The sequence below is a fragment of the Pectinophora gossypiella genome, chromosome 2, assembly GCF_024362695.1.
Source record: "Pectinophora gossypiella chromosome 2, ilPecGoss1.1, whole genome shotgun sequence".
Classification (NCBI taxonomy): Eukaryota; Metazoa; Arthropoda; class Insecta; order Lepidoptera; family Gelechiidae; genus Pectinophora; species Pectinophora gossypiella.
The window spans coordinates 13,199,622-13,221,917 of NC_065405.1; the positions used below are offsets into that span (position 1 = coordinate 13,199,622).

At 37.2% G+C, this 22,296-nt stretch overlaps 2 protein-coding genes across 2 annotated transcripts in view; one reads left to right on the plus strand and one right to left on the minus strand.

Moving 5' to 3' along the window:
- LOC126378067 (solute carrier family 12 member 6) overlaps nt 1-22,296 on the minus strand; it is a 292,605-nt gene that overhangs the window by 264,668 nt on the left and 5,641 nt on the right. The gene's annotated exons all lie outside the window — the stretch shown is intronic.
- On the plus strand, nt 1,813-4,843 carry LOC126378845 (trypsin CFT-1-like). The gene is made up of 4 exons (XM_050027291.1): nt 1,813-1,877; nt 2,508-2,676; nt 3,626-3,881; nt 4,334-4,843. Exons 1-4 carry the CDS (start codon nt 1,829-1,831, stop codon nt 4,628-4,630), a joined length of 771 nt encoding a protein of 256 aa, XP_049883248.1. The 5' UTR covers nt 1,813-1,828; the 3' UTR covers nt 4,631-4,843.

Below are 22,296 nucleotides of genomic sequence, written 5' to 3' on the forward strand. Positions count from 1 at the left end.
AATACTGTATTGTGTCTGTATACTGTATCTAATAAAAAAATATTCGGTTAAAACGGACCTGTTAAACGGGTCACTATGTGAAACAGCTCTTAGTATAAACAAAGAGTAACCTGATTCCGGTATGCGCATAGACGAGTTCTGATCAAGGAAAACTTGTAGACCGAGCACTACGAGTCCGGAATACAAAGGAGTCCACCTAATAAATTGGATCATATTTCATCCAGTCAGCATTTCTTCGACGGATGGGATTATTTCGATGGAAGTATATTAGGTATCGCCATCATTGTCTAAATTCATTATCTGTCAATGAGGTTCGGTAAAAATCGCGAATATTGGATCAAATTGTGGTCACATGCGACCTTTTTCCTTTACTCTTTCTTCTTCTACTGAATTTAGTCTTCTACTACAAGACCAAGAGCGTGGGAGGTAGGTGCCTACTTAAATCTTGCTTGGCGCCCGTTACGAATTGGTACGGGGTGGAGAGTGACAAAATAGAGCTACTGCGATACAGGGAAAACCCTAGTGCAAGGGCCGCTATTAACCTATGTTAATTTTACTTTATTTATTTATTTTAAATCATTTTTACTTTTACTTTTATACGCAATACATTGTTATACCGCAGTATTATTCTTTATTTTGCACGTAATTATAGCCGATGTGTAAGTATGGTAGTAAATTTCCTTGAACTTAATGGTATTGCGGTGGAACACTAGTGCATAATCGGGGAGGCCCCTTTTTGCATCACAGTTTTGTACTAATGAAATATCAGGTAGGTACAAAGTGTTGTAATTAATTTGCCTACCAGCAGTCAGTAGTCCGATAAGGAGATAATACTAATCAAAACTTCAGTAATGATAAGTAAGTTATTAAAGTTACCTATCACTGACTAATAGACACTAGAGAGCATTCTCAGGTGTTTTGTGATAATTTTCAATTCGTGGGGTCATTCTGTAATTATTGCAAGATTTTGTTTTATAAGAATTAGTATTATGGAAAAAATATACATGATTCTTTTGTATGACACTCTTAGTAGCCAATGATTTGTCGAAAACTTATTTCGTTATAATAGGCATAAAGAACAGAATAAAAAACCGTTTTTTTTTCTGCTGGTTATAGGTACATAAGATCACGCGTATTTCCCGTTGGAGTAGGCAGAAACTACGGAATTCCACTTACTACGATCCTGACAAACCAATTTCGGTTTCCCAGTCTTCCACTCTCATCAAAAACTTCCCCCATTCTCGCCTGTTTAAAGTACTTTTGACTTGGCCTTTCTTTTAAACATCCTGGATCTGTTAGCGATATTCCAAGGCCTTGCTGGATATATCGTTATTATTTTAGGTGAATTTAACTTTCTCTGACGATATGCGAGTCGGATAGCTAAATTCAATGTCAACACTAGAGTGAATAGTTAAATAACAGACGACGCCAGCCAGCTTTGCATAATTGAGTTCTTAAGCGCGACGCGTAGCGTAGTTATCATTAAGTGCGCGCATAAGCGTTAGTCTTTAAGTTATTTGCTTGTTATCCAATATACATTTGATTTTCATTCAAATTAAATTAGCAAATAGGTACCTACCCTTGAGAAAAATACATTTGCATACCTATAGGTAACTAAATATTCTTCTAGATATCACATAAATCAATCATCATTTTCAAGTGCATTAGAATACGTAATGAATACCACTTATATAATTTCTAACTAATTCTACTTTAAGTTCAATGTTATCTTTTTTATCTATTGATTAATAAGTGCAATAGACAAATACGTCTTTGAGATAGTCAATATAAGTTAGTCAATAACAAATTGCACTTCAGTGAAGGGAAAATGTTTGTCCGGTTCGGTTTTCTACTTATCTCCCTAGGGGCTGTTTCAGGTATGTTTTAAAAATAATATAATTACTTACTTTATTTTAAACATGTTTGCAATTGAGGAGTAATTGACTGTGTAGTAAAATACTAGATTGTTAAAATTGTATACATTAATCGAAGCGATAAGATAAAGATCATGGATATACGGAAACTATTACCCTGATCTAGGTGAAGTCGTTTGGATTGCATTTTATAAGAATATAAAAAAAACATTTTTTAATGTTATAATATCGTGGCTGACTTTGCTAACTGACGTATCAGTTTTTTTTTCACTAGTGATTTGTGTCTTATTGACATTGATTCGCCAAGAATTGCAGATAAGTCAGTTCGCGACATCAGCGACAAAATATATACATATAAGTATATCGCACTCTTGATCTGCAGCTGCGCTGACTCTTAAATAAATATAAATAAAATTCGTTTATTTCTGAAAGTACAAACACTCTTAAGAAATCGCTCCTATTTCTACAATAATTTCTATAATATTATTTATAGTCGTAGGACCGAATGCCCTTTTAAAATCCAAACCTCCATTGTATAACTATTGTATCTGAAAATCTTGGCCTCAGGAGGGTAAAATGGTCAAGTAGGTTAGATATGACGAGATCTGTGCTTATAGTGATTTTTTCTTGCAGCCGGTCCCTACATCCCTCAAAGGATCGTAGGAGGAGCATTGACAACCATATCATCGTACCCTTATGCGTCATCTATGCTGTACTCATGGAACATCGGGACATATAGCCAATCTTGCGGCGGCTCACTCCTCAATACCAGAACTGTCATGTCTGCAGCACATTGCTACTAGTAATTATAATACTATTTATTATTAAATACACTAACTGTAGCATAACAAATGCTTTATTGCACACACAATGCAATGCTCTATTCCGTGCTTCGGAAGGCACGTTAAACCGTTGGTCCCGGTTACTATTTACTGATGTAAGTGAGTAATCGTTACATGAGCCATGTCAGGGCCTTTGGCGGCTCAATCATAATCCTGACACCAGGGTTGATGAGGCTGGTAATCCGCCTGACAACCCACACGATGAGAAGAAATATAAAAATAGAAAACAAAAGAGAAATATAAACCGTACAATAGGTGACCTAACTAACTTACAACTACTGTTGGCGACCTTTTATTATGTTTAGAATGTCCAATTTACAAAATATTTCATTATTTATTCATTTACATTCCTCGACATTGTGCAAAAACGCTGATGCGTTGTGAAACTTTCATAATAATTATATAAACACAAAGTACATATTGTGTTTTGTGTGATGGGTGACACTTAAAATGTATACCCATGATCCCAGGTTATAGCAAAGCCACAAGTAACCAGTAGGCATCTTGCAGCCACTTTAATATCAATATATTATTAGCGGAGAACTGCATCGTGATAGGTAATAATTGTTGTCGAATCCATCGGAGTCGACATAATCCTTAGTGGCTTTACTTCTCTTCTTAAAACAAAAGTAAGTCACCGCTATTATCCTTTTTTTTGTCGTGACTTATTGTAGATTTGCCGCAAATGGCATTAACTACTTGGACGGACAAATGGGGAGCGGTGAAGGTTCTCACCCGGTCACCGCTATTATCTACAGTATTATAAGTGTCACAAAGCTCATAACACATGACAATACGTTATCATATCCACTATAAATTTTCTATAAACTAATTCGAGTATCAGTGTCTTATTGGCTTCTAAATATCAGCTCGTTATTATCTACCTTCGTTTTCTTTTACCTTTTACAGCGGTGGCTCCTCCTCCCAATGGCGTATCCGTCTTGGCTCCTCGTGGGCCAATAGCGGAGGCTATGTCTACACCGTGAACTCCATAATCATCCATCCCAACTACAACCCTAATACCATTGATAATGATGTCGCTTTGCTAAGGACACCAACTATCACCTATGTACCGAACTTGGTTCAGCCGGCAAGTATCGCCGGTGCTAACTACAACTTGGCAGATAACCAAGCTGTCTATGCTATCGGATGGGGCGCAACCGCGGTAAGTTAAAAATGCTAGGACATTTTGAACGAGTTCATTGATGATACTGACTATTCACGATCACGATCAAGATCAGATCGTCCATACTTCGTGACATGATGTCTGTCACTAAGTATGGATGATCTGATCTCGATAATATAAATAAATAATATAATATAAATAAATTATAATAAATGCCAAGGAGACAGGGAAAAACCTTCTTCAACCTAATATGTAGTATTAAACAAGGATTTTCACATCAATAAAGAACATTACCATAAGCTGTTGTGCATGCTGCTGCGCTTAGTAAAACGCGACAGCACGTCATTTATGTATTGAGCGTTTAAGTACCTAAATAATATATGCATGAAAACTAAGATCAGCTTATATAACGCCTCCTATTGAAATACACCATATTTTGACTTGATTTATAGGGCGATATCGACAACTTTTAATACAATGTATGTTTCCAGGTAAACGGGCCGGGTTCGGAGCAGCTGCGTCACGTGCAGATCTGGTCGATAAACCAGGCGACATGTAAGGCGAGGTATGCTGAGCTGGGTTGGACTGTTACTGACAACATGCTATGCTCCGGGTGGCTGGACGTCGGCGGTCGCGACCAGTGCCAGGGCGACTCTGGTGGTCCCCTAATACACAATAACGTCATTGTCGGCATCTGCTCGTGGGGCAATCAGTGTGCCCTCCCCCGCTACCCAGGCGTCAACACGCGCGTGTCCAAGTTCTCCAACTGGATCGTCGCCAACGCTTAATAATCTGTTACACTAGTACCATAGAATAAGGAATAATACTCCTTTTTGAACGGCAACTCTCTGCTCCCTACCAGCGGCTGAGCTAGGTTTATCTCACCCGCCCGACGTCACACACACAAATGCGCGTGTACGATAACGTTAACGTGTCGTATCTGAGTTTTTTTGTATGAAGTTTCCGGGTTGTGCTAGTACTTAATTCTATGGTTTTGTAGCATCGTGTGAAATTAAAACTATTTAATCAATGTGGTTATTATTTAATTTCAAAATGGATCCAGGGATTACCAGGTTCGTAATTCTCCGCGGCTTATTCTGTGTGAGGTCCTTTTATTCGGTGTGTCAACTAGCATATATACTTAAATAAAATATCTTATGCAAGTCCTGGCTATAAAATAGTCTGAATAGAACTACTATAGGTATATTTAGAATTCGTACTTCGTTTTTAAATCTAACTTTAAATCTTCTGTTGTGATTGCGAATAAATAAGTGGATAAACTTTGCATTCTAGCAATAGTTTTTATTCGATATTGCTGATAAACATTTTTTTTTGGTATATGTCCGATATAAATCAAACAAAAAAACACAAGAGTAATAGAGACGAAAAGCGAACCAAATAAACTCATTTTCACATACATATAAATTATGATTTTTATAAGCATGCAAAATAACGGCCTCCGTGGTCCAGTGGTTGAGTCTTAGCGTCACGATTTGGAGATCCCGGGTTCGAATCCCGGTGGGGAAATAATAACAAAAAATACGATCTCTAGTTTGGTTAGGACATTACTACAGGCGGATCACCTGATTATCCGAAAGTAAGATGATCCGTGCTTCGGAAGGCACGTTAAGCCGTTTGTCTCGGGGACTACATACCGATTGAAGTAAGTCGTCGTTACGAGAGCCATATCAGGGGCTAAAGGCGGCTCAATAAGAACTCTGACACTAGGGTTGATGAGGATGGTAATCCACCTCACAACTCACACGATAGAAGAAGAAGTATACAAAATAAGTCACTGCTACCAATAATTAATAGAACTAAAGAGAGACCTTGTGAACGATTTTTCCTTTGTCTATCCTAGAAGAGATAATACTGGTAATTATAATTATAATAGTTATTATAAAAAGAAATACCTACCAACCCCGCAATATCATTAAGGTCATCAAGAGGGTTTCCATCGCGGCTCGTGTCATAATGACAATTCCTATGCCGCTGCTTACGTAAACTTCCAACTTGAGCAACTCTCGCTTAGTTCTTTATCCATTGACGTTTATAATCCCTCATTTTAATTAAGAACACGGATAAAAGCTTCGATGGTTGCGGTTTTGAGCGGAGTTTTGCTGAATCCATCGTTGCGGTTTTGAGGAGATGTATGGCAGTGTGCCAACGCTGTTGTTAGGCGGTTGTTGTTTTTCCTCCTTTACATGTACGAGCTGTCTCGATTGATTCTGGGTTAATTTGTAACGTTTTGTCTTGAAGCTTTATTATGGCAAAATATGTAGGCTGACAGATTACATACCTACCAATTTTTCTTTATTCCTTGGAATATTGACTACCTATTGTGGTGCAAAAATTTGTTATTCGAACGAAGTAGGTTAGGTTTGCGGGTCGTGTACAGTGAAGTGGATATACTGACTAAGTAGAAAAAAATATTTTAGATATCATATTTTATAACATGTACTGAAGCTTGTTATAAACGTATCATCATCTCCCTAGCGTTATACCGTTTTCCACGGGGTCCGCTTACCTAACCTAAAGATTTGACAGGCCCGGTTTTTCACAGACGCGACTGCCTACCTGACCTTCCAACTCGCGAAGGGAAAACCAGCCCAATATAAGTAAAGTTAGGTTAGGTCACATACTTCCAAAATGTATTTCTCGGGAATGTGGGTTTCTCACCATGTTTTCCTTCACCGCTGAGCACATGATAAATATTCAATTATGATCCAAACATGAATTCGAAAATCATTGGTTTAAACCTGACCTCAAATTGAGTGGCAAGCGTTCTACCAACTGGGATGCTACGGCTCCTTTATAAACTTTGTTTTTTTTTGTTTGTTATAAACGTATAAAACAATACGTATAATACAATATTAAAGACTTGGGGCCTTTATCATAACACTTACAATAATAATTGTTACAACGACAATGCGATGTTCATTGCGGAGAAGAAGAAGAAATATTTTGGGGCTTTATATTAGTTACGTAACGAACAGCTTGTCGTAATTTACAATTGTAAGCTTTACGAAATAGGCGCAGGAATCCTACAGGCACGCTTATTGTTGATACTTACATTACTTATACGGTAGTAAGTGTGATGATTGATGGGACAGTAAGTACCTGAAACAAAAATATAATATTTGATTAAAATATTGCCCGCATTTGCGGTTCATTCGGAGTTTGAACCATTGAAATAATGGGAGTCAGTCCGCCCGTTCCATGTCATCTACAAACGGATTGAACGGTTGGAAAGATACACCCTACCTCCAACATGATAGACATCATAGACATTATGGTAATCTAAGGATTCGTAAACCGAAATACCATAGCTCTTGGCTCAAAAAATTAACAAGCGACTCTAACTAAATTATTGACAATTTTATTCAATTTTGCTTGACTGTCAAATTATATAACACTTATTGGAATCTCTATATTATTTTTTGTTGTAAGAACGTACAGTACGTATATGAATACTATAATACTTACTTACTTACTACGTATATACGTATGTATGTTTACAAAATGTTTCCTCTTCTACTAACGTTACTATAGAGATAATAAAAAAAAACTAACGACATTGGTGTCATGGGTGAATAGGTATGTGTAGGTACTATGTATCTATGAATAAAATCTAACAAGTCATAGAAATTTGCCGTTTACTCCATCACACGACGATATAGAATGATATGTACCCGTCATCCCGTCGCCAATTTATAGACGAACTGGGACCGACAGCTTTTATCCCGTGTCCCGGCATTGTTATATTTATTGTTTTCCATTTAACGGCTCATTGAAACCTTTTATACTGGAGAATATTTTTATATGGCTTATATAAATGAATCGGTGAGCTATATAAATTGGTTAGCAGAACTCGAATTCGTAGTTCTGAAGGTCTAAAAAACCACATTGAAGCAATTCATCTCAAAAGCCATTTAAATGCGCAATGTCAAATAGCAATATTGCTTTTCAAGATGAAATGCTTCAACTACGAACTCGAGTTTTGGTACACCAAGTTATTGTACTTATTAAACAATTAGCTCAGTCTTGTCATTTGCATAATAAATGATTTCTTGAGTTCTGTTCCTAGCTGCAAAACTAATTTAACTAGTTAAAGAAGAGCATCAAAATGAAACCTTCAGAATATTGTTGAAAATCTAATTTAGTTCAACAAATGATTTACATAAGAACGATTCACGTTTTGTTTTATCTGTCATTAGCTAACAATTTATAGTCTGTATAATTAAACATCGAATACCAATATTTAATCAGTAGCCATAGGTATAGAGGGATCTAAACCTAGTTTCGAAACTGCACTAAACCAAAACGACTTCTTTCAAGAAATTGATCGTCATGAAGATGATTTAATGGTGATTTAAATACCAAGAACCTCTGACAGTTTGACGACCTGCAAAAGAACATAGTGAGGAGACATAAAAACCTCCCCTTACCCGGTTAATGAGGTTTCAACTAGTTTTTCCAAATCGTTAACCCAGTGACTTGACCTAAAGTCGTTACCTTTACCTAAGTATACGTAAAGTTGAAGTGACTCCGAATGACGAGTTCGAAGCAACGATTCGAAGTAGGGTAACTGCGTTATATCGTTGTGTTTAAGTGGTGCCCTTACTTGTGTATTCAAGGTCATGAAAATCTCGCACTTTTTTTGGCTTTTTTAATCAGTAGTATTTAAAGTTGTTTTTTGTTTATGAAATGTAGATTAAAACAAACAAAGTTAAACATGTGACTGCAATATATCGCATTGCATGGTATTGTCTATTCTTAGACGAACAGGGTGCAAATACCTAGAGTCAAAGCCGGATTACCCTTTACGTCGTGGCCTTAGATACTTACATATACAGTCAATGCACTAACAAGTTTACGTGGTTTTCGAGAGTACTGTTGCCGCACTTGCGCATTCAAAAGTCCAATAGGGGCTGTAATGCAGGTTCTCCATTGAAAATTCGTCTTGTAACACTAGAATTATGGGTATTATGGACATGACTTTTTCTTGTATGTTCAATAAAGAAAAAAATAAATCGAAGAAGTTTGATTCGGACGGGACTTGAAACCGCACCACTTAAGCCGGGGGAAATGTGTTACCATTACACTATTTTGTTTAATATTCTCTCTGTGAGGTTCCCTAAGCGTGGGTTGGTGCTATTAAAAACAAAAATCTTGAATGTTTGTTGTTCTAACATTTTAACCCCTGCGCAAAAATTGCACGGAGAAAGCTACACCGACAAGAGCGTGGCTCCTAAATTAGTGATGGTGAACCCGTGTGCAAATATAAATTTTGAGAACCTTTCTTTACTAAATGCTGCTGATATTAAAGCTAATTAATTAAATTACTTACAACCTGTAGTAAGGGGTATACACTACGGCCTACATAAAACCGAACTCGAACGGAACGCGCCCCGCAGTTTATGTCAGAGAAACTAATAAAAACCACTAAAGTTACGGAAGCTTCCCGTTTGTGTAGTATCTGTAGGGAATATAATTAAATTGTATTATTCGTGTATTCGTAGAATCTGTATTATTTGAGATATATGTACCTATTCATTGTATCTAGGGTATATGTATTATTAGAGGTATCATCACTACACTATTGTCGGTGTAGCATTTTCCATTCTTATCTTGCGCTCCTTTGATTTCTTCCATCTAACTTATTTTATGTTATGTTACTCACGTTATTTGTTACTGAACATATTACGTGCGTAATTACTAGAGCGATTTTATGTTTATATATTTTTAATGTAATAAAATGTTCAGTATAATTAGTGATTATATATTTCAATAAAGTTTTATATCAGCTTTAATGCACGGTACGAGTTAGATCAGTTAAAGTACAAAAGCCAATGCTGTGATGTTCATTAATATAGTGATGTATATTCACGCCGATTCTGTTCTATCTAACAGTTTGTATGATTGTATGGCGGTTTGAAGTTTCAACAGATACTAGTGAAGTGACAGTTTATCTACGATCCACGTTGCACGGCGAAGCTAAAGTACAACACACGACAATGGTAGACTTTGTCCATAACCAGCTTTAACTCTTCAGATTGAACGTCTACCCCATCCATTCGGCCAAAAGATTTATGTTATCAATTCCGTCTACGAGATATAGCGTAATATATTCTATTTATCTTTACTTTACAAAGAACTAGTTGACTTAACGTGAAAAAGTGTCAAGAGAAATTTTATTCTAATTAAAACCTTGTCTTTCCAAGGTGTCTCTCACTAAAATATGTATTATGTACTACTTGTAAAGTACCTACCGAGGCTTTAGGAGTTTGGGTCTATGAAGGTTATTCTGTAAGCATAAAGGACATGTCATAGCCTCGTATTGTCTCAAAAGACGCTATTCTATTATGAATGGACATTTAAATAGGTAAGAAATAGGTAGGGTTTCGTTCTCTACTTAGAATAAGTACGTAGTAAGTATCATGGTATAACAAAAGGTATGCTTAATGACCAGCCGCCATTGCTAGCCCTTTGATGACGTAAGTGTTACCACTGTGTTTCCATTGGTATCTCCAACATTCCAAGGACGTAAATTTTATTATTGAAAATTAAGTGAATTACTGACTAATGTATTTAATTACTATTACTTGTCACATAATATAAAAACATTAAATTGTAAGTATTTTTTTTACTAAAAGTTCATAATCAATCAATCAATCAATCAATAATACTTTATTGCACAAGAATATATATAAAGGACATAAACATACGAATAAAACATAAGCACAATAGGCGGCCTTATTGCTAAACAGCAATTTCTGCCAGGCAACCTTAGGGTGAAAGAAGATTATTCATAATTTCCTTGCATATTAAAATAAAAACATTGGTCGTGTATTTTATTTTTTACGAAATGGCAACTCAGTGTGGTATGACGTCCGCTGGGCTAACCTTGAAATGTTAGTTGTCACTTGTGAGCATAACTGGTTTTCTTATACCATGGTAAGTATAGGACTGGCAGAGTTCCATCATAAATACGGCATCACTGTCGGTTCCGATAAAAATGAAGGCTCAAAACGCTACTAGGACAGAGCCGTTAAACGCTTCCAAAAAAAAATAACGGAGAAAAGTTTTTATAGATCAGTTTAACAGGTTTAAGGTGATTTTCACGCGACGCAGATTATGTAGCGGTGCACCGCGCGGCGACGCGGTTAACACGTGCTAGGCATTCGCGGATTACATACATGTCAATCAATGCGACGTTGCCGACCGATTCACTGCCAATCGCATGTCTCGTTGCGTGGTATCGTGCCTGTGACAATTGGGTAGTTTCCTAGGTCAAAGTTTAATTATGAAATTCAGATTACTATATAAAAACAGATCTAAAGGTGACAAAAAACGTTATCTGTTTTCTTTTTAACTTATTTATTAATTTTAATAAAGAAAACTGTAATAATAAGTACGACATTTTCACGTCACAGGTTGCTTTTTCATTCAAATTCCATAGTAATTACGTGTTTTGATGACTAGTTGGAAAATACCCTATTGTCTAACATAGTTCCGTCCTTCACTTAGTATTTGTGTAAGAAAGAGATATAACTAGTTTTAGAACTGTCAAACTAATCTTAAATTCGATCCGTAAAAACGAATTTACAAATTAATGACTGCGTATATTACACAGACATAAAATGTAATTCCATTTTTAAAGTAGGATACATTATACTTATGAACGATAAAACGAGGCAGAAAAATAAATGAGCGTTTACGAAGATTAAAATAAAATGTCGGTAGCACTGGTAGGCGAAAAATTATGGGCTGTGTTACTCTCCTAACGTTTTTACATCATTATGAATTATGTAATTTTGAAACAGATGGCAAAGTACGGACCAATTCTGTAACCGTTGTTTAGAGTTGTCACCAAAATTGAAGTCTGACGCAAATGGTTATCATCAAAATTGTACGTGAATATGAAAATTCGCAAAATGTGAAATTTTCCTTAAACGGAAGCCTATTTACGAACACGTTCGTCGTACACAGGAGTTGTATGATTAACAAAACCTCAGGCTTGAAGATTCATTGAATCGTTAACGTGACAGTTCAGAAAGTTCACTCAATGCCAGACGTGCCTGTGACTGGTTGCTTTGTTTAACATGAAGAGGTCTTTATGCGATGAATTATTTAACTTGTTTCGGCCTAACTTACAGCTGTACTGACGAATGCCAATGTCAGCGGGGTTGCCCGAGCGCCGGCGGAGACTGCCGACGTCGTCGATCGATTTTCTACTTGAACTTGCAACATTACGTGAAGCACTCGGCATTGATACATTTATAGCAGACACGGCCACGGCTGGGGCAACACTCGATCTATTTTTTGTTCGACAATAGATTAGATGACTGGGTTATAGAAAAGAAACAATTTTCTTTGAACATGATCAAAAATGTCTGCACCAACCCGCAGTGGAGTATGCTCCATACCCCTTCTGAATAATTGAGGGGAGGCCTGTGTCCACACCAGTGGGACGTATATATGCTGTTTATGATATTTCGTTTTCACTGTGGTGTGTATATCACCGGATTGCTTTTCAAACGGGGACTTGCGAATTCGTTTATTAATTTGTCTTAATAATAGTAGCATTTTCATTGAGTCAGACCGGGTGAGAGCCTTCAGCGCTTCCCATTTGTCCGGCCAAGTAGTTAATGCTATCTGCGGCAAAAAAAAAAAAACATTGAATCAGTTGTCTCGACCATTACAGGTGGCGATACGACTCACCTATCACGTTGATGTAACAAAAACCTCGGTGAAGCGTGGGTACTTTGATCACCTTGTGATGCTAGGTACCTCTGGTTACCCCAATTGGTAATACAATATTTTCGAATTTTATTTGTTGAAAATGAGCACGATGTTTGTTTTGTTTCTTTGTTTTCTCACACTAACGCTACATAATTAAATGAACCGTTTTGATGTTTGAAAAGTATCTCAATTGAATAAGTTGTCCAGTCTATTTCTAGAATTATTTTCATTTTGGGGAGCATCGAGTGCTTGGCATTTTACGGGGCAGTTCTGCGTTAGCTCGCTGTAACCATGGCAATTTTAATATTGACTCATTTATTTTTTGGGATTTGTGTTCTCCCCTTCTTTGTCGTAAGTAGCAAAGAGTATCAGTCGCAAGGAAACCCAAAAATAGTCTGCTGATCAATAGAGGGTTCGATAGCTCTGTTATTTCAAGACAACTGTAGTTAAAAGGCCAGTTAGGTAAAAGTTATTGATAACTTCTGTTTCTGTGAGATGTCTTTAATATGAGGTATGAATACTTAGCATTACTATTGGAACCCTCTCCTAGAACATCTTCCCAGGGTATAGCGGTTACAATTCCAGTCGCATGGAAACGTTGTTTTGTCATTCATCATCATTATTAACGTCCCCACTGCTGGGGCACGGGCCTTCCCTATGGATGGATAGGGAGATCGGGCCTTAAACCATCACGCGGGCCCAGTGCGGATTGATGGTTATTAACGACTGTTAATGCAGCCGGGACCAACGGCTTAACGTGCCTTCCGAAGTTTTGTCATTAAAACTCACTATTTATTCCATTTCAAAAAAAGTACCATGCACACGAATAGAAATTCTCTATATTTGTACGTTTCGAAAGCAGAGGTCTCATTATGATGGCTCGCGTTAATGAGGGCCGTAACGAGTTGATATGAAGCACGTCTTAAGTTCACGCCTTGTATTGAAGATAAAGTTTTTTATGGAACGACAATATTTTTATGGGATTGTGAAGGAAGTTTAGCAGCAGTTGAGAGCGGGCGTTGACTTTTGAGGCAGTTGGATCGTCTTATTATACGCAGTTTCTTAGTCACTATTTTTTGTATAAGTAACCAAACATTTTTCTCAGTGTACGTAGTAATATTGTGTATTCTACGGTACAGTTTAAGATTGTGTCGAGTTCCAAATTTGGTGTTAGTTTAGTCCGTCTATCCGTGACCGGAAACCGTGGTAGGCCAGCCTTGAGGTCACAATTTGTATAAAAATAGAGTAGAATATAAATTGTTTATTACAAAAAACGCCGCACACAAAACAAAACAAAAAGCATCGTGAAGAAACCCACATTCCCGAAAAATGTATTTCAGAGGTATGTGACCTAACCTGTATTGGGCTCGTTTTTCATTTACTAGTTGGAAGGTCAGACAGGCAGTATTCTGTAAAAAAAACAGACCTGTCCAATCTTCAGAATAGGTAAGGGGACCCTGTGAAAGCGGGATAATGCTGGGGAGATGAGTCTAGTCCAGTGGTTGCAAACATTTTTAATGTCACTACCCCTGTGAACAAGTATGGAAATTGAGTTTACCCCTAATTTAAAATAATTTAAACCACACAAATTCCAACAAATACAACTTTATTATGTAAGCAAGAAAATGCACGTTTAGGTAACTAGTAAAGTAATATATAAATCTTGGAGTTAGCTAGTGTCAAGGTTGATATTGCTTTGCATTCGGAAGTTTGACAATATTAGGTTCGGTTTCACTCAACGCGCATCTCAGTCATGCTCAACATTCAGACGGTTTCTGGCTTTTGTTTTTAATGTAACAAGAGTTATAATACTATTTCGTGCCATCCCGTGTTACCCCCCTAGAATTTCCATTTTACCCCTGAGGGGGTAATTATCCCCAGGTTGGGAACTACTGGTCTAGTCCATCTATCCAGGCTAACAGACAAAGCCACCTTCGATAACGAGTATTGGAAAAAGCTACTATTGACATTGGCGTGCACGATAATAAAATAACATTGATTTCACTATTCTTCGATATAATCTGTCCACGCTGAAAGTTCATGTTTGTTGACTTTACACGCGATATTTTATGTCCATCAATCAGTGATAAATGGTAGTTTATTCTACGAAATAGGGCACCATCGTATAAATATATTGTTATTGATTATCCTATGCTATTCTACTAAAGAATATAGAGTTTGTTGTTTACTGAGGTGATAAAATGTTAGATCCCGGTAAAATGGTAGCAAAAATCCCTTGCACTGCGCCGAACCTTAATAAAAGGGATAAGGGCAGAAAGATGATGTCATAATGTATTAATAGGTGGCTTTGATACATATATTGATGTGCTATTACGTTTTGTTCATGGCCAGAGAAGAAATAAGTATACCATATTGCTTATAGCGACAGGATTAGCAGAACGTAGTGGGTAGCTCACTGGGACGGGCTAACCTATAAAATGCTACTTAGGTTCTATGACGATCTTGTGACGTAGCGAGTAGGCGCCGCTACTTCAAAAGCGCACCCCTGATGCCGGGCAGCAGCGGTATCAGTACTGGTTGGAGGCCGAGAAAATGGATTCTGGTAGGGCTCTAGCTAGAACATCACCGATTGAGAAATTGGTCGGTGTACTGCGGAACGGAAGGCGATTGGGGCAACCACCGTTCTACACGCCCTATCTATGGACTATTGAAGGCGATTACTCCACCGACAAGAGCGCAGCTCTTAAATAAAGAGAGAGAGATTGCTTATAAGATCGTTTGATCGAACAGGTAAGATAATCCGTGCTACGTCAGGGGCATTCGACGCCTCAATTGTAAACCTGACACCAGGTTTAATGAAGCCGGTCGTTGAGCTCACAAACCACGTTTTCCCTTCTCATGGCCCCCATTCTCTGATGGCCATTTTCCATCGACCATCTTCGCCTCTATCCAAGTATCCGGCCCATTTCCACTTAAGACTCGTGATTTGCCTACCCACTTCAAACACGAATATCAACATTGGGTATCATTGGGTCATTAGGATGATCTGTGCTTCGGAGCGCACGTTAATCAGTCGGTCCTGACTACTATTTACTTATGTAAGTATTTAGTCGTTACACGAGTCATGTTAACTCTGACACCTGACACTTTGATAAGGTCGTTCATTGATCCCACAACCCTCACGAGAGAAGGAGAACTTTAGGTACGCGATGCATGAGAGAGATACCTAACTGCTGCTTATGCTGCTTATTACACACTAATACGTACGCAATTCGTATGCTTCATTGATTCGCCTTCTTTCTTTCAATTCCCAATAAATCGAAGTAAAAGCTCATTATCTCCCTAGCATTTTCCCGCTTGCCTAACATAAAGATTTGACATAACCGGTTTTTATACAGAACGTCCCAACCCGCGAAGGGAAAACCAGCCCAATGCATTTCTCGGCAATGCGGGTTTCCTCACGATGTTTTCATTCACCGCTGAGCACCCCAAAAACAAAATCAAACAAAAAGCAATCAAAACAACAGTCGAATTAAAAGCTAAGCTAAATATCTGAACATTGAAACATTTATTTGTCCGTGACACTCACTCGTTTCCGAGGCCTCGCCGTTATATAATACCTACTTCCGTACGTTAGACATTCATGACAAGGGCATACCGCTACGTCCTTCAATGATCGATTTAAATACTGACTAATACGTTCAAGGTACAAATATCCTTCCGGCATGTTGGCTAACTTGTTATTACAATTCTGCGTGGTTTAGAGCTCGCAATACTCGTTAGGCTCACGGTCCAGAGGACCCGGGTTCGATTGCCGGTGGGGACACGTGTGTTGACAATACATATTCGAACCACAATACAAAATATAAATGTATAAATAAATATAAGGTATAAGTATATCCGAATGTCTCAGGGACTAGCTCCACTATGGTAAGGCTTGAACGTGTATTTTTTATATTTAGTTGAGAAACTAACAATAAATAGGTAGATCCACTACCTACTGGGTTTTTCTTCTATAACGTACAACGTCTAAAAAATCAGCTTATGAAACTGTCGCTGTTGTTTTGGTTAGGATATTACCTGATTGTCCGAATAATAAGATTATTGCGTGCTTTGGAATGTTAAGCAGACGGTCCCGGCTAATATTTATTTAAGCAAGTATGTAGATTTTACTTGAGCCATGCCAGGGGCCTGTGGTGGCTCAATAAGAACCCTGACACTCCTGTTAATGAAAACTTGTAAGTCCTGTATTACAAGAAATTTTCTTGTAAAAAAAATCATTATTGCAAGAATGTGTTTATCAAAACTTCACTATAATAATTACATATTACAAGTGTCAATATTTATTTCACAAGTATATTTTACAACTCACCTACTTTTTTGTTAAATGTAATTCAAACGTACTTGTGAGTAACTTGTAGCTTGTGAACGTGTAGACTTGTAAGTTTGATAGACACCGCATAGGGTTGATGACGTCGGGCATTGATCTCATAACCCGTATGAGAGAAGGGGAGAAGCATATCATTTCAAGGAAAAGGGCATGATCTACCGTTTAATTAATTAACTGACTACTTATATTGGCCTTATAGCAGAAATATCTTTTGACGTGCTGACCTTATTGACCATATATTTGAAAATCTTTGATTTAGGCCTGTGCTGGGATTCGAACCTGGGACGTCACAGTGAGAGTCAAGCTTTGTTTCAACTGAGTTACCACGGCTCTACTCTATACTATCTACAAACTGTGCCAATGTAATTCCCATGCCTTCCGGCAACCGAAAAAAAAATACAACGTATGTGTAGCTTTTTGCCAGGGCTGTGTAGGTCACAGCCTTTTTGTAGTTCTTGCCTAGGTGTGATTCTGAAAGTATGGTTAGAGAGAACAAGCGACGATGGTAGTGTTATTACAAAAGGAAGACTAAAGATAAACCTAGTTGAAAATAGTAATCCGCGCCACGAAAACAGTCGACGGATTTTAACGAAACTAAATTATTTATTTTTGACGTGACTTATTGTACATTTGCTGCAGATGGCATTAACTACTTGGCCGGACAAACAGGGAGCGCTGAAGGCTCTCACCCAATACAACGTTTAAGACAACAGGCCTGTGGGTGCCCAGTAGGGTGCGAACCTCGGCTCAGGGCGTCGTCAGAGGTGGTGGAAAATGGTCATCAAAGTATGGCGCCACGGCGGCCCTTATGTAAATTTCTGCCTTCTGAATAAAAAAAGAAGTAGAAAATATGTTTTTATGTCGTCTATAGGCTGGCAGCGCCATGCCGACGAAGGCAATAACTTTTCTACGGACAGCCACAAATGCGAAAACTTGCGAACAAAAACACTGACTGAAACTAACAGAAAACTAGTTCGTATTGAACGAATGTTTGACAATTTGGTATAAGTAATAAACGGATACGATTGTAATTGGAGGGAGTGTGAAGCATAACTCAACGCACTTTTCACTAGAGATCTTTCGGAAAACACAATTTTATGTCACCTTTACGGCATAATAATCTACACATTTCTCCGGCCGAATGGCGTATGAAAAGAAATGAAATTATGTTAGTATCGTACAAACACACACGCGCGCGCACACGCTCAAACATAAATTGAAATCTGTGAAGTTACTGTTGTTGGTTGTGTATGCTATCCGAGGGAAGTGACAAAAAATATATCAATAATAATCCTGAGTTACATGACAGTACTACTTGTTAAGATTACTTTAAATAAATACCTATTTGTCTTGTGATGGATGTACCTCTGACACCCCATTGCCCATCGGGATATAAAAATCTGTTATGTGCTCATTACGAGTCGCTGTGTGGATATTAATATAACTTATTTTATCCTTTAGTAGTTACAGGAAACTATTGTCATAACTACATGTAATGTCATATTTAATTAAAATATATACGTCTGATATAAATGAGTATATGTATGGTATAACAGCCTCCGTGGTCTAGTGGTTAGAGCGTTAGGCTCACGATCTGGAGGTCCGGGTTCGATTCCCGATGGGGACATTGTCGAAATCACTTTGTGAGACTGTCCTTTGTTTGGTAAGGACTTTTCAGGCTTGAATCACCTGATTGTCCGAAAAAGTAAGATGATTCCGTGCTTCGGAGGGCACGTTAAGCCGTTGGTCCCGGCTATTAGCCGTAAAAACACCTCCACCAACCCGCAGTGGAGCAGCGTGGTGGAGTATGCTCCATACCCCCTCCGGTTGATTGAGGGGAGGCCTGTGCCCAGCAGTGGGACGTATATAGGCAGTTTATGGTATATGTATGGTATGTATTTATATTTATATATTGCTATTTTAATATTTTTATTTATTTATTTATAATATTTATTATTTTATACAAGATGTTGCACTGTCCCGCACCAAATTGTAATAATGTTTCCTATCCACTGGTTGCCTGGAAGAAATTGCTGCTTAGCAATAAGGCCGCCAGATTGTACTGTATCTATCATCATCTGTGTTAATTTGTTTTGTTGTGTTATGTTATGTTGTGTGCAATAAAGTATATTTGATATAGCTGGAAGCTTATAACCTATACTTTTTCATGATTCGCGGCGTAGAAGTTGAGCGAAAATCTCCATTTTATTAGTCGTCAGCGCAAGTAGCGTCTTTGGTTGACATACTTACGCGCTGCCCTTCGCGTCCTTATACCTTATACCCAGTAATGTGCCATCCATTCCCAGGAATGTTCCCAAAGTGAGAATCTTCCCATTGTAAAAACTCTTTAATAATAAGGTCACGTTAAGCCGTTGCTCCCGGTTATTAGCCGTGTAAAAACACCTCCACCAACCCGCATTGGAGTAGCGTGGTGGAGTATGCTCCATTCCCTCCGGTTGATTGAGGGGAGGCCTGTGCCCAGCACTGGCGTATAAAGGCTGTTTATGTTATATTAATAAGGACTAATTCTGACACCAGGGTTGATAAGGTTGGTTATTCACCTCACAACCCACACGACAGAAGAAGAGTAAGGACTTGTACTTTGATTCTAAATGCCTCGAGGTTAGGTAATAAAGCTCTTTTTACAAATTAAGCTGTTTTTTTTTAAAAAAATTGCACCTTTTTATTGCAACACTCCTGGAAACGGCACATCACTACTTAGGTCATTGTCGTATACGCTATAGATTTATGCTTAAGAACTTAATTTATTGTTGCTTCGCGCCCCGTGCCGGGCAAAATACTTAATAGTTAAGTTCGCTACCCAAGTAGCAACCGATTGTCTTAAAAGAGAATTGTAGATATCTTGAAGGCAAGTAGACTAAATCAAGCCCTTGTCTTGGATAAGTCTTATATGTCTCCAAGATATCCCTCAAGATGTCTTGAAGATACAGTTTAGTAAAAGTGGGCACATACTTTAACTCTTATACAAGACAGACTTAAGACAACGTTAAGTCAGACTTAAACCCTACTTTAGACAATGTTCTTGCGTATTCTAAACTTAGAATTCTTGTAGTATCACTTAATACCAAAAATGTATACTTGAAGATATCTACAATACTTAGTAAAGACTATAGGATTGAATTGCACTGAGTCAATTGTAACTTAACGAAGTAAAACTTCAGGTCATACTAAAACGATTTTTACTTCACGCGTCTTTATTTTAGAATATAATGGCGAACATTTACATTAACACAAGAAATGAAGTCTGTAAGAAAATGGCGTCTAAAATATTTGTTAAGTTGTTTTAACAAAAGGTTATTCTGCCGTTTCACATACCTACAGGAAATTATAAACGCATGATTGTTTCTCGTGTAAAATCGATAGAAAGTGTTAAAAAACAGAAGGGCCTTTAATATACCAGAAAAATAATAATAAAATTTGGATTGATTATTCAGCAAATAAAAAAAATGGTGACATATAGTATAGAGAAATTCATTTTGTATTAATATGTGACAGCTGAACGCAGTAATTGTTACTACAACAGAGATATATATTAATTTACTTCAGTTTTTGACGATAATATTGTCAAAAAAATATTACATGTTTTCTTCCTGTAAGTGCAAAATGGCGTTAAGTAATATTTTTCTAAATGAAGTAAGACTTTAGAAACAATTGATTTCGTAAGAATCAGTTTAGAAAAGTAAAGTCAAGTTGCACTTCATCAAGTACTAGTTAAGATAAATTTTACTTCAATTGTCTAGGAGTATACCAACTTAAGACAAAAAGTATTTAGTGAATTCCTACTTAAAACTCTTATGTCTAAAGTGATCCTCTATTTTGATTTAGTAAAGTAATGTCGTAAAATCATGTTTGTTTATTTTGTGCCAGAATCATCTATGTAACAAGTAACAATTAAAATCGAACAAGCTTTTAAAACCTATGGAAAGTATGTTTGTTTGAGAGGTAAGTTTTTCGACTCGTGGAAGATAAAAAATATTGTTATGCTGAGTTCTTACTTGGATAGGAATGTGATTTACTTAATTATTTAATATTTATCGCAATTGGAACTAACAAACATAAACTCAATTTGCTAATGAGTCTCCGCGCATACATTCTCATAGGTACCTACATGGTTCGCTGACGCAAAGTAGGTACGATCACCGCGCTTCTAATTGCCAACGGAAACAATGTGATTATTGTAAAAATTTACGAGTATCCGTTGAATATTGTATATACGAAGAACCCTTGCAATTTGATTAACGTCGTGTGTGTGCGCGGTAGTTTCTAAGCCCACCAAAAACATTATTGTTAAAAAAGGCGGCCCAATTCCCGATGACTTTATCAAGCTAAAAAAATAAAGGAATCGAATCTAATGCCCACTTTAAATGCATTTAACCATACACAAAACTTAAAATAGATATGTTTTGTTTATGATTGTGAATAAAGCTTAGTTAAAAATAGGTACATTTTTAAAATTATTAAAAGAAAGAATGAGAGAAGAAAGAAAAGTATCTAGACACGCGGTAGCGTATCAAGCCAAGTTCAAGAAATAGAACTGGCGAGCCGCACCGTGTGTAATATTACACGAACCATTTGCAGCCACTTTTGACCCCCTCATAAATCAAAAACTATTTTACATAAACGTATCAAATCGTATCGTATCGTATCGTAAATTTGGCTCATATATTGAGACTTGTGAGATACATATAAGTGTTCTAAATTTCATAAGCTTATCTCAAACGGTTATTTAGATATTAATGTACAAAAATCCTCATTTTTATCATTGACTAACTTGACTGACTGACTGACCTATAAATCAAAACTCTAACCCAGTTCCAGATGATCCTAGAGAGTTAAAATTTGGTATTTGGTAAGATAGGTAATTAGATGAATATAAAGGAAAAAATAATAAACTGGCATAAATAATTAGATTCTATTATGAACGCTTAACATAAATACCTAATTAGTGCCTGTACCTAACTATAGATGCAAGAATCAGTAAGTAATCAAAACTCATGACAGCCGGTCTTTTTGTGGTAGGTATGTGGATTAACTTAACATAACATACAATCACGCCTATATCGGGGTACGCAGAGCACTAAGTGATCATAAAACCACTTGATGCCATATTCGACAAGTACTTTAAGGGTAGGTAAGCAAGTTGGAACATGTGTTTAGCGGTGATAGGTTGTCAGCTTTTCGCCCACGATACAACACAACTCACATCCATTTTACTGGCATATTATTTTTTTTAACTTAACGTGAATCTTAAACGAGTTTAATAGGTATTCAAATGTATTATATCTATAAAGTCGACTTTTAGTTTTGAATTTGTCCTTTTAAAAGGACCCACGCGTT

What these genes read in the sequence shown, in the direction of transcription:
- LOC126378845 (XM_050027291.1), top strand. Translation starts at nt 1,829, where the DNA reads ATGTTTGTCCGGTTCGGTTTTCTACTTATCTCCCTAGGGGCTGTTTCA. An exon ending in TCTGCAGCACATTGCTACTA is followed by an intron (nt 2,677 to 3,625) that starts GTAATTATAATA and finishes TACCTTTTACAG; the next exon opens with CGGTGGCTCCTCCTCCCAAT. An exon ending in TCGGATGGGGCGCAACCGCG is followed by an intron (nt 3,882 to 4,333) that starts GTAAGTTAAAAA and finishes GTATGTTTCCAG; the next exon opens with GTAAACGGGCCGGGTTCGGA.